Source organism: Cajanus cajan, chromosome 7, assembly GCF_000230855.2.
Source record: "Cajanus cajan strain Asha chromosome 7, NIPB_CcT2T_4, whole genome shotgun sequence".
NCBI lineage: Eukaryota > Viridiplantae > Streptophyta > Magnoliopsida > Fabales > Fabaceae > Cajanus > Cajanus cajan.
In genome coordinates, this window is record NC_138523.1 from 8907591 (window position 1) to 8921506 (window position 13916).

The 13916-nt window shown below is 32.4% G+C and overlaps 2 protein-coding genes across 3 annotated transcripts; both read right to left on the reverse strand.

Moving 5' to 3' along the window:
• Positions 1-1867: 1867 nt before the first annotated feature.
• LOC145950141 (E3 ubiquitin-protein ligase KEG-like) lies at positions 1868-7955 on the reverse strand. Of its 2 annotated transcripts, none has more exons than XR_014428240.1 (5): positions 5997-7955; positions 5213-5859; positions 4329-5106; positions 3692-3827; positions 1868-3546 (listed from the first exon to the last, which is right to left on the reverse strand). XR_014428240.1 is itself a non-coding variant. In XM_083061112.1 (5 exons), the coding sequence occupies exons 1-3, from the start codon at positions 5254-5256 to the stop codon at positions 4397-4399; spliced, it is 336 nt and encodes a 111-aa protein (XP_082917238.1). In that variant the 5' UTR covers positions 5257-7946; the 3' UTR covers positions 1868-3546; positions 3692-3827; positions 4329-4396. The 2 variants fall into 2 exon arrangements, 1 of the variants encoding a protein (XP_082917238.1); XM_083061112.1 differs by having other exon boundaries at positions 4329-4454; positions 4873-5106; positions 5213-7946.
• Positions 7956-11578: 3623 nt separating this feature from the next.
• Positions 11579-13118, reverse strand: MIZ1 (MIZU-KUSSEI-like protein (Protein of unknown function, DUF617)). Its single transcript, XM_020353796.3, has one exon. The coding sequence runs from the start codon at positions 12791-12793 to the stop codon at positions 11903-11905; it is 891 nt and encodes a 296-aa protein (XP_020209385.2). The 5' UTR covers positions 12794-13118; the 3' UTR covers positions 11579-11902.
• Between the last annotated feature and the right edge of the window lie 798 nt (positions 13119-13916).

Genomic DNA, 13916 nt, shown 5'->3' on the forward strand with positions numbered 1-13916 from the left:
AGGGGATCCATTCCCGAAAAACAAACATTAACAAGTGATAGATAATTATTAGATCTGATACGATGCACGAATACCTCTTATTTTATAAGATTATTTTTTATCACTATGTATAATTTTTTATTATATTATTTTAGTTATTATCATATTGTTACTGGATTTTTATTTAAATATGACTAAAAAAATTAATTCTTCAAATACCACCCATCTTACATTATTTTCCTCAATAATATTTTATTCTTTAAAAAAAGTTTCCCCTTTAAATCTACCTGTCCTTAATGTTTTTATTATTATTACTTTATACGCAAAGTGGTTTTTTATTTTACTTATTTTGTTAATTTTAGGAGTTAATTGAGTTTAAACTATTAAAATTTACAATTATAATTCGTTAAAAAAATATTGAATATTTTGTTTGGATAAATAGCTTAAGTTTTTCTTTCTTAGTTTTGATAAGCCAATTTATTATTATTATTATTATTATTATTATTATATAAAATTTAATTTTAAAAACATATATGTATTTAATTGTTATAGAAATTTTAATAGTATTTTATAAAAATAATCATTAATCAATTTTTAAATATTTTAAAAAATAAATCATTTAAATATTTGATCATTAAAAATTATTAATATTCATTTTACATCAACAGTGTGTTGGAGAAAGATGTATGAGAAAGAAAAAGATAAGAAAGATGGATAGAAGATTAGGAGGGATGGGAGAAAGAGTTACAAAGGTGAGAAGAAACAGAGAATGGAAAGAATAGAGAATGGAGAAATATGAGAGAGAGGAGAGGGAGAAAAAACATAGAAAAAAGAAATAAAGGTTGGTTGAGAGAAAAGGTGTATATGAAAATAGAGGGAGAAAAAAAAAATAATGAAAATATAAATAAGAGAAATAAAGGTGAGTTGAGAAAAATAGTAAGTATGAAAACTTTCAAATCTTTCATTTTTTTCGGAAAAAATTAAAATTCAACAATTTGAAGTAATTAAAGTGATTTAAAAAATTGTTATACTTTCAATTTATTAACTTTTTATCTAAACAAAATATTTCACCTAAAAATGTTTTAAGTTCATTAAGAAAATGAATTACTCTTTTAAAATTTCTCAGCGACATTAAATCAATTCAATAATATATCAACATTGCCTCTTCCAATGTCTTGTGAGTAGTGAAAAATCCATACATTAATTAGCATGGATTCAAACTTGAGAGATGTGTATCTTAGAGTTGCCTTGACACTTATTGGGGACGTAGGATTCAAAGCATGAGCATGGTCTTTGGAGCATGATTGTATGTGTTGGTGGTTTCCATGACCTTGCTCATTGTGAGCATGGTTGTGTTGAGCACCATGGTCGTGCTAATCTAGTTAGCCACTATTGTGCTCCTTTTTCAAAGTAGAAAGGTGAGTTTACAAACACGAGCATGTTGTAGGCAGCATGATCATATATAGAAGTTGAGTGAGAATATGAGATCAGAAACACAAGCATGCTAAAAGTAACAAAACCATGCTTGAAAAACAAGATCAATATAGTTGTGACAAACAAAGCATGACTATGCTTACCCTTGCTCTACCTAGCACAACCATGTTGTTGCATAACATGGACGTGTTGGTCCTCTATTAACAGAGGTTGCTTTTGGGACTTGATTAATAAGAGGAAAAATGGAATTAAAAATTGAGGAGGAATAATTACATTAGACAAGTTAATTAGTATAATATATAGATCGAGAAAAATAAGTTTTGTCTAAAAAGGCTCAACTTTAGTTGGGTTATAGGGCACTTGGACTGTTGAGAGGCAACTTCTTATGAATGAAAAAAAATATTTGGCATCTGAGGTGGTGGAGAAGGTCCTTATCACTGGGTTAGTTGAGGAAGTAACTACGAATGTGGTTGAGGAGATCAAGGTTTCTCAATTGATTAAGGAGAAGGTTGTTGAAATTGATGGTGTAGGCCCACAAAGCAAAACCACAAGGTAGAGTGAGTAGTCTCACTCTAGGTGTGGGATATATCATGGGTAGTGAGATTGACCTTAATTTCTTTTTAGTTGAAAGTGTCGTGTGAAGGAGAAATCCCAAATTGTGACTTAAATTATGTTTTTGCTTCCCATATGATTTCTTTAGTGCTCGAGTTGTTATTGTTAATAAGTATGTGTGTTAAATTGCATGAAATTAACTAATCTTATGTGTTGAGAAGATGGGACATCTTGAAGACTCTTGAAGAATGTTTTAATTTTGATGATGAATTATATAAATGTTGTTTAAGCCTATGAAAAAGGATAATGTATTGATTGTAATAGATATAGGCATGTGTGTGTGTTTGATTATAATTGATGATGATGATGAATGCTTAATTCAAGAATGTATCAAACTTTTAAGAAACCAAAAATTTGTCTACTTAGCATTTTCATGTATAAACATAAAGTAATAGATTATCATAAAAGGTAATTTACTACCAAGTGTTTTAACATAGAAATGTGTCTTGATTCAAACAAGAGTTTTCAAGATAACATTGTTAATCAATTATCATTCAGGGTAATAGATTACCAAGTCTATTACTTGAAAAGGACACTACAAAAAAAATTGGATTTAGTAGGGGTTAATTTTAAATTTACCTGAGGTTAAAACCCCCGTTAATGACGTTACCCGCGGTTGCATTTTCCGCAGCCAAATTGTCCGTCGGTAACGTGTTACCAGCGGTTTTAACGAACCTTGGGTAAATGCACATTTTTCCGGGGGTTTTAAAACCCCAGTAAATTACCAACGGTTTTAAAGCCCCAGTTAATTACCAGAGGTTTTAAAACCCCAATTAATTACCAAAGATTTTAAAACCCCAGTTCATTACCAGAAGTTTTAAAAACCCCAAATGATTGCCTGGGGTTCTAGAACCCCGGTTAATTCCAAACTTTTGACAATTAGATGAAGTTTCTTTGAAATAATAAAGATTAATAATACTAAAAAAAATTTAAAAAACTAATATGGTGCTGCACTTGTCTACAATTTTTAACTCCTTAATTGTTGAGGATTAATTACTATAAAATATTTTTAGAAGGGGTTATTTAACCTCATCATTGTTATTTTTATTTTAACATCTATTTCTTAATTGTGTACATCAATAAGTTTTTAAACCACTATTATTTTCATAAATTATTATTTTTATTTGTTGTGTATATATACATACATATATATATATGTATATATATAATACTAGTTTTTAGAAGATCTTATTTTTATTAATTAAGCTTGTAAATAAAATCAAGAAATGAATTTACAAGTTATAAATATAAACTAAATTTATATTTCTAGCATAAGGTACTGAAGCTTAAAATTAACATAATGTAGCATAATAGTAATAAAGGAGTATTCTCATGAAGTCACTCCTAAAAGAAGAAATAGACTACAAATTACTCAAAATAAACTAGCACACAGTTTTTATCTTCAAAAAATGAAGCACAAATCAACTACAAATTAATTAATGTGCTTTTAAGCTATCACCCACACCCCATTTCACGTTGAGAATTTGTTTCATATGTTGGCACACTTCCTTGATGAGAAACCTACAATATAAACATAAATCATAATTAGGAACACAAAATATACAATATTAGATATTGAAGCATAAAACGTTGTATATTCCTTAGATTAAAATTAAAATTTAATCATATAATCTTAACATGGAACATTAAAATCCAAAACCTGCACCTGCTGGTAAAAAAAATCTGTATCTGCTGGTTAAAAACATTTGTTGCAGCCAAATCTATTGCAGCTGGTCTGAAAACACCTGTTGGCTAGCTATAACTACTTCAGCATGTTTCATACTTCGTCTTGCATTTAAAATCTGGTCAATACAGATTTTTTCAACAAAAAAATCTAATCAATTCAAAATGTAATTACTAATTAGCATTTAGAACGGGAGATAGGAGAAAAAATATTTCGGATTGGTCATGCTTATAAAAGAGGATATTCTGCACACATACACATACTTCACAGTCATTCATGCACTAAGTCCATCCTAATTGAGGGGTACACAAAACAGAAGGGGATGAAATGGGACACATGTTTCTCACATTAGAACAAACACATTACACATACTCTAAGGAATCATCAATGAAAATTATTTCAAACCAAAACAGCAAAAACTAAGCACCAAATTCAACATTTCCAACCAACAAATGAATTACTAGAGCAATTATATTTTAATAGGTTTAAATTTGTGTTTATAAATAGAAAAATGTGAACGAAATTGGAACAGTAGACTTCATGAAATTGCAATTTAACGAGCTAAAAAAATTGCCTGAATTATATCATAGTTGTTTGGCCTTGTCCAAAACTCTTATACCTCTTCCGCATCTAGTACCAAAGCAATTATATGAGCCCAGAGTAGACTCTTCCTTGATTGCATAATGCTCAAGGATGCTGCTCCTTTATCCTGTTTTGTCCTCTGCAACCAACCGGAGGTATCAACCTGAATGACAGCAAACATTATTATATTTATAAAATGTTACTGACATTTCAATAATAAATATTTGCTTTTATTACCCTTGAAGCAAAACTATATTCAACATGCATATTGAGTACTTTCAATCAAAATATAAATTCAAATACTTATAACCATGCTATATGCATCATGTTTGACAGTTAAATGTACTGCATACAATTAAGGTGCAGAGAATAAATTTTTCACAATAAATACAAGTTCTCACCTGATATGCTTATGTGTGTGAGAGAGAGAGAGTATTATTTGGAGGAGTTTTTAGTTTAACCAATGTTCTTGTCAAAAGAAGATGTGATAAACCAAAAGAATTGCTATTAGCAAAGATCAAAGAAACTCCCCAACATTAGACATAACATAAATCCATTACATACAAAAGAAAAATTGTTACCTAGGCTCTTCTACATCTTCTTTCAGTTGAACATGTTGTCCCCTGTCTAATGGAATGACTTTTATAACTTCATTTGCCAGAACATGAACCTCTCCAGAACAAAATGAAACAATGAGATTGTCTCTATCTGGAACACTTTGCACAAAACCAACACTCTTTGGTTTAGCACCTTGCCATCCATGTGTTGAAGTTGTGATAGATCTTCTAAACTTCACCCAGTCTCCCACTTCAAATCTATATCGTCGTCAGTAAACAAATATTTTAAACATATTAGTCACATATGGGTAAACAGTAAATATCATAAACTAAAAATTTGCAAAAAATAAAGTCTTCCACTCACGTTGTAGGAGACAAATGAACTCCCTTATTCATGAGTGCTTCCATCAGATCTTCAGACTGAGATTGCAAGCACGCCAAGATGCGTTTCTTCCAGACTGAGATTGCAAGCAACACCTTAAAAGCAACACCTTGAAATGAACCGTAAAGTCGGCGCCTCTAGCCTTGCAAGCTGCATATGAAAAATGATGAAATAATGAGATTGAGACCTTAAACGCAATCATTTTCTGGCAAAGGATCTGAAACTGATCAGGAGAGAGAAGGAGCTTCCATTCCTCTTATGTTTTATGAATCGGCGTTGGTGCCCAGAAGAACTGCGCCGCGGTGCATAGCGACGGCAACACGCAGCGCCGGCGACGCGCAACGGCGATGACGCGCAACGGTGTTGGGAACGGTGTGGGGCTCTCTTGACGGGGATGATGAAGAGCTTAGCGAGGATGACAGCGCCGCGAATGGCGGTGGTGACCTCCTTGCTACACTTGACGCCAAGGCCGACATGGCTGTTGTTGTCGCCGACAACAACAAAGGCCTTGAAACGGGTGCCCTGACCGACGCGGGTCTGCTTCTCGGGCATGATCTTCTCCAGGCTGCGGCAGCGTTGCAAGACCTGATGCTGGGCGGCGCCAATGTGAGGGCGGTGGAGGAAATTTCCTTTGTGCGTCACGATTGAAGGAAATAGGGTTAGGAAAGGGAGAAGATCGTGACTCTATAAGTGTCAAATTATTGCAAAACAGTATTCAACAAAACATGAAAAAAAAACTTTGCAAAATAGAAAAACGAAAACTCACCGAAGATCAAATCCAGACAATGGGCATTACTTTTGAAAGGACAAGAAGATGACTTCTCTCAATGAAACCAAGCAGCGCCTCAATAAGGAGAGGTTCAAGACGTTAGGGTTTGTTTTTGTGTTTAAAATGCTTCCCACTCTAAAATGTTTCAATTTATTTTCACGTTTCACAATATAAGTTCGTGTTTTCAGATTTGTTTTTTATTTAATTGTTTTTTTATTTTGTGCTTCTCAAAAGGAAAAAGAAAAATAAAAACTTGACTTTATTAGAAAGAGGGAAACGAAACAATTGGAGGGAAATTATAAAAATAATATTTTAATTAATTAAAATAATATTACCCGGGGTTTCTAAAAAACACTTGGCACTTTCCCGGGGTTTGAAATCAAACCCCTATAATTTAACTAGGGTTATTAAAACCCCCGTAAGTGTTAACATTTCCAGGAGTTATAGTAACCCCAGTTAAATAACCTCAGTTAAAAATATCATTTCTTGTAGTGGGATATTCAAACATCCTCTATGTTAATCGATTACCAGAGCTGGTAATAGATTAAAATAAAACCTCTTGTTTGAGAAAAGGTTGAAGAATCAAGAATTTCATTGTGTTAATCGATTACCACGATCAGTAATCGATTACCACAGAATAAAATACATTTTTGGCTTCTAAAAACCTTGGGATAATCGATTAACATGTCTCGTAATCGATTACCCTGACTCTTTTATGTTCTTAGTTCAGTTTTAAAGAGTTGGTAACAGATTACCATATCAGGTAACATATTACTTCTGTTATCACTTTTTATAAATAAATTATGTCTTGCATTTTTAATAACTATCTTTTATGAAATTAAAAGAGAACATTTTTGAAAAATAACATCAGAGAAAAGAATACTTTCAAAAACAAGAATCAAAGGTTGATCAAAGAAATTTTTTCTAAAATATTAGAAGTGCAAAGATTGAACATGTGTTCTTGAAAGAAGAAATTCAAGAAGTGAATGCAATTGTTAAAGATCAATAACTACACAAAATAGGTGATATCTTTATGAACTTTTAACCTATTCATTTTATTTTTATGGTGAATTTCTTAAGATAGGGTGTCTCAATAAGAGATATTAAAATCTTGAGTGGAATTTCTCAAGTAATTTTTGTGGGGTACAAAAATTTGTTTGATTTTCAATCTTGTAGTGTCAAGATTGATGTGTGTTAGCATTCTTGTAATATTGTGTGTGCATAGTGTTTGTAAATAATATTATAATGAATGATCTTTGATTTAGTGGGGTGCTAAATTAGAGGAAACTGGATGTGAGCCAAGTGGATGGCTGAACCAGTATAAATTTTTGTGTTCATTATCTTCTTATCCTATATCTCTTGAACAATCTTTTTATAAATTTGATTAAAGAATTCAAAGATTTATGAGATATGTTATTTCAATTACACATGTACTCTGAATACTATTCTTGTAATTGAAATTGACTAAGAAGATGGTAATATAAAACCAACCTTGATCACAAGTGACTGATTCGCTGCATTAACATTAAAATTTTGATATATTGGTATTGTACCTTGTACTATAATTTGTTAAATCAAATTGATTAAAGGTTGAGTATTGAATATATTGGTAGGTTAAAATCAAGAAATTTCAAAAATAGAGTCATCTTAGGATAGAATTTATTCAACCCCCCTTTTCTAGATTCTAGTAAACAGGGACCAACATTATGAATCTTGGATTGCCCATGGGTTATTGGGGGAACTCTAAGGAATGAATATAATGGGTTAACAAGGGATAATTGAAATATTTTGTATGAATGAGTGAATTTTTGAGTTATGAATGAATATTTTGAGTGTTAATATTACTTGTATTGATTCAATTGAGAGAATTGAGTTGTGTGATTTTCACACTTGTCTATAGTGAATTTCTCCCCAAGGCGGCAAATGGAACACTCGTGCACTCACTTGCATGCCCATGCAAACATTCTAAATGACCCAATTAGCTTTTAATTTCTTCATAAGAGTTGTAGCCTTGGATGTTAACTTTCAAATTTTGTTGGAATTACCTAAAAGGAGGTCTAGAACTCAAGTTATGGTAAAACTAGTAAGTGGAGGTCACGCTGTCAAATTTAGGATGAAATGTTGTTGTTTTGTAATTTCTAAAAGTAATAGATGACAAAATTAACTCTCGATATTAACATAAAAGTTATAGATAATTGTCTTAGCTTTCCAAAAAAAACTAAGATTAACTTGATAGCATATGTATAGCTCTATATATCATGTTTAGACCACTTGAGGTCATTGAAGAATAAGTTTTGAAAATGTAGTTTGTGAAGTTACTTTACCCTTTAAGTTTTTAATCTTAGAAATGTTTTGAGTAAGTTATATCAATGGTTAAGGAAGAGAAAAAAATAAGAGGGGATATTTGTGAATGAGTTATAATGAAGATACAAAATTATGTTGTCAGAACTTGTGCATGGGGCTTTGTGTTTGTATGTGATATGGGATGTTCCTACGTGATGTGCATAATATGAAATGTTTATATGTGGCATGAGGAATTCATATATGATAGGCGATGATTATAGATGATTTGATATGAAAGGGTCGTGAGTGATGTGACTTGAGATGTTTATGCTTGGGAGTTATTGAACCAAGTATGTATAAGAGTTCTGTAATATATATGTAATGTGAATGACATGAGTATCTGATGGGTTATGAGTATGAAATTATGTTTGTAAGACCTTATGGTTGGGAATTTGTGTCCATAAGAGATATGAGAAATGTTAAGGGCTAAAGTTAGGTGTTTGAGATGTTGTGTGATAAACTATTATGCTATGAGTTATTATGTGTTTTTGAGATGTTTGTTAATTGAGCCAAGAATATTATAGAAGATGATAATGTGTGATATGAGATTGACATGATGATGATGTTTATGCATGAGATTGACATGATGATGATGTCCATGCATGATATTAACATGAAGACGATGTGCTATGTGAATGGCATGATTATGTGATAAGTCTATGAGATAAAATTATGTATAAAACCTTGTATATGTAACATGTATCACGTGTATAAAATATTTTATAATTGTATATGGAGGAAAAAGAACTAAAAGAGGGGGTTAAATAGTGTCAATAAAAAAATTCAACACTTTTTGAAACAGTGAAATAGTATCAAGACCTTTTAAGTGTAGACGAAGAGTTATGTAAAAAGAACATACAATATTTTTATACTAGTTCGTCTCAACTAGTGAGACTATGTCCAGTTCTTGATCAACTTGGTCGAGTTTCATTAAAGATACAACTATTTTTTCACAAGCCACTTCTGGCTCAACCTAGGTGTTTTTGGACTTGCCTCTTTTAGTAACTACTTGACTATGCTTTGAACATAAATCCTCTTCATGCTACAATAACCAAGTATTCTTTTATATTCCATACTTTTCAAGCTCAAAACAATAACACAAAGTTAAAGTTGGAAAATCACTATGTTATTTCATCTTACTATCAAGACGTGATACAACATAATTAAGTACAAAGTTTTCTACAAAAAGAATGAATATATTTTTATAGTGATTATTCTCTCTTCGTGAGTATCTTTTATTCATTTCGAGTTTTCAAGTTTCTTTATATATAGGTACTTCGTGAATATGACTATTGTAAATCCTTAAGCGTCTCTCACAAGTTTGTTTTATCTATCTTCATCTTTATTCCTTGTGGAAAGAAGTGACATTAAATATCTTTCACCAAATTGTCACTTATTATCTTATCAAGGAAGTTACTTATCACTTTTTAGGTACCAAATGGGGGAAACTATGCATGTGTTAGTCAGAAACAACTTTCTCTGAGATTTCGCGTACTTCGAGGGATATGCTAGTCTTTTTTCTAATGCAAAACATGTTTATGTTCCTTTGTGAAGTGTGATTATCGAATAAGCTTTTTATTCCTTTTGATTTGTTAAGGAATAACATAGATAAGATGATTTAGTTATCAAACTTCACAAATAATACAAATGAAAGTCTTTTGTCTTATAGACAAAGTGATCCATTTGAGAAACTTAATGTCATAATAACCAATTGTTTTATTGTTATTCATCTTATAGTATGATACAAAAAACTTTTGTCTTGAAAAATGTTTAAGTTTGTTATCCTTAAAACTAATAGTCTAAGAGATCGAAGATTATCTTTTGACCTAACATCATACATGAGTATTAAATAGATACTTAGTATCCCTTAAATAGATACTTAAGTCCTATCTTTATGATGAAGGTTTGATTATTTGAATGAAATGATATCTTATTGATTAAACAAAAATAATGTACCAAAGTATGATAATATGAAATCTTTAAAAGATAATCATGTGAAGATATTCCATATATTAACTATATATTAAGAACAAATTACATAAAATTTTGTTTTATAATGATGGACAACGTGGATGAACAAAAGAAGCACAATTGTACATATATTAATATAGGAAGGAGAATAGTTGTGTTGATAGCTTAGCCGGATTTGGTCTTAATTACACACCCCGGTTCTTCTTGGTGGACCAATATTCTCTCTTGTATTGTTACTTCTTATTCTAGAGAAAGGTGTGGTCTTTCACACTTTAAGTTCTCATAAGGCAGGAGTGCATAACTTTTTATACTTATCTTTCATATTTGTTTAGTGTTATATAACCTTTTGATATGTTAAAAATGATTGGGATGTTAATCTAATTAAGATCTCTTCCTTATATTATGATGTCTTAGCATATCTATTTTTTTTTTTAAAAAAAATTCAAAATGACAAACAAATTTAAAAAGAAAAAATCTCAATAAATATCATTTCATCCATATATAAAAATTCGGAAACCAATTTCTCTGTCATATAATTAAAGAATATAGGTATACCGTCCCATACCAAGTGAACTATATATTTTATTAAAAAAAAAATTAGTGAACTATATATTTATATTTACGAATCTTGCTGATTAGATTACAAGTGTGCATAATTGCCAGCAAGTCTGTAACTTCTGCTCTTATTAATTTAAATGCACAACATTGCCTGCACGATTACAAACATACACTCCTACACACATAATTTCATCTAATTTATTTATTTATTTTTTCTCCTTCACTTTAGTGATAGAGCATGACGCTAACAAAGAAAAAAAATCAATAATAAAACTGAATGAAGAAAAAAAAAATGTCTTAACTTATTTACAAAGTACAGGGGAGCCGAAGCTATATAATATCACTACCTCTCACAAGTCACAACTAACATAACCGAAAAGCTATATCTCGGTAACGGCACCAACACAACTATCAATATAGAGCATATATTAAGATTCATAATCTGTTGAAATTCAAATCCCTGTCATCGCAACATTTACCCAAAACTTCTGTATAATTAAGCATTGTGATCTAATAAAAACTTAAAGATATGGATATATTAAAATATTAATAAAATTCGTATTAAGGTATTTTCTGAATTTATTTAAATGTTATCCTAAAATTCTTCTACTAAATTTTACCTATACACGCTATCGCAGCACAATATTTTTTCTAATCTAAAGTGGGGTAGTCTTTACTCTTGATGTTACACTATACCAGCACAAAAATTAATCTAAAGTCAAAGTTAATCCTTTCTATTTCATCCGCTTCTTTAGACTTACAATCCACGCAAACTGCCTTAACCATCAGCAGAAAAAGTATATCCAAATATCTGATCTGAAAATACATCACATATCTCCTTTCATCCTTATATATATAATATGGACACAATTATTGAAAAAAAAAAAAAAAAAAGCAAACAAGTGATCATCTCTAAACAATACATCAATCTTGATTTGAATCTCCTATCTTTTTTTTCTTCTCCTAAAAACTATTAATTTCAAACCACAAAGACAAAGTCTTATGACGATTTCTTTCTTTTTTCAACAATATCATATTCTCAATAGAAAAATACTAAGTTCTGGTCCCCCGTTACCATCAGGGTTCAACATGTAAAACGCCTCCGAGTCACGGCTCCCAACGACTCGCTCAAACCTCGCCCTCATGTACATCAACTCGCCCTCCGACCCGCCGCCGTCTTTCCTCCCGCCGGCGCCGTCCTCCAGAAGCGGGATCACTCCAGCACCGACCGACACGCTCTGGACCGTGCTCAGCACGTGCCAGTCGAGGTCCCCGCACGTGCGGGACACGGCATACCCGCAGTTCCTCCCGTTGCAGTACATGGTCCAGGCAGGCTCTTGGAAGAGCCTCCTAGAATGATGTCGACCGCTGCTGTTCACGTCAGCAGCGGTCGACGACAACTTCTGGCACTCGAGCGCGATGCGCACGAGTCCAGAGGACATCTCCTTGACGAGGGAGGAGGTGGACATGGCGAGTTCGAGGAGGAGGAGGGGCTCGGCGCGGGGGTGGAGCTGGACGGCGAAGGAGATGTGGCCGCGGCGGTGGCCGAAGAGGGTGCCGGTGACCTTGCGGCCGAGGGAGGGGGTGATGGAGAGGTTGGAAGGGATGGTGAGCCACTTGCATGTTGGGATCATCGTTGGGAACGTGAAGATGTTGAGGAAGGAGCGTATGAGGGAAGATAACCTGTTCTGTGGGGTTAGTTTATTATTCCTCGTTTGGTTTTGGCACACGTTTGAGACCGAAGGCGAGGATCCTCGTCGTATGAGGAGTTTGTCGGAGACATCTTCGGATTCGAGTAGGGAGCGTGAGTGGGTTAGGTTTGAAGGGAGGATTCTTCGGGTGTTTCTTGTTGCGGCGGTGCATGCGCTGGAGCTTCTTTGGAAGATTTGTTGTTGTTGTTGGTGTTGGTGTTGGTGTTTCATGCTGTGTTGGAAACGAAACAGAGTGAAGGTGGGTTTGATGGGGTTGGAGTGAATGAGGGAGATTGTGATTCAAGGTTGGAAGATGAGAGAGAGAGAGAGAGAGAACCGACAAGGGTGATTATGGTGTTGGGAGAGGGGAGGAATATAAAGGGAGGGTGTGGAAGCTTGTGCGTTATGATGATCATAATTTGTTGGACTTTTGTTTTGGGAATGGTCCTACAATGCTAACAACAACCATCATCTTTGTTTGTTTACTGCTTCATTCACCCGAGGCCAGAGTCATTGACTTCATTGCATCTCACTCACCCTCCCCCTCCCCCTCCATCTCCATCGCAAGGTGTGGGTCCACTTTGCCTAGTTTAACACACATCAATACTTTAAAACTTGTTTTTTTACTATTTTGGGAATAGTGATGATATACAAATAGAAGAGTGGGTTACTGAATCTCTTTTTTATGTTTTATTTTTTATATAAATTAATTTTTACTATTTAATATAATCATCATAAAAAATATTCTTCATTTAATTCAGATTTTATTTTTAATATCAAATTTTAGGGAAAGATAATTTTGAAAAAGTAATTAGTTTTTTTATGAAAATTTTAAAAAATTAAATGATTTAAACTTGTTCATGCTAGAAAATGAGTGCAAAAAGTCATGAACTAGCGATCTTCAATCCTTGACTTCCAAATATTAAGTGATTCGTATTTATAAAAAGAACTTTAATGTCAAAGTCGGTAAGTTATAGGAGTGATTAAGTGTTATGTATGTTACGTAGCTTAAAAATATCCGATACAAGTGTATTTTATAATGGAGAGAATACTAACGTTTAGGATTTGGTCATTAAATGTCTTAAGATTATTGTTCGTTAATAGACTACATCTTGACATTGTCTAGTAATGAGTCCGAATACATCTTAACCATTGGACTTCACTACAAAACTAGCTCTCTTAATTAATGTGAGTTAATTTCTTTTTTGATTTTATTCATAAGCAAATTTAGTATTTTTTAACAAATATTTAATTAAAATTTATTAAAAAAATTATAAGACAAAAAAATATTAAATAAAGAATAAAAGTCACTTTACATTTTTTAAAAAAAATTAGTTAATAATAAAAAATGTAT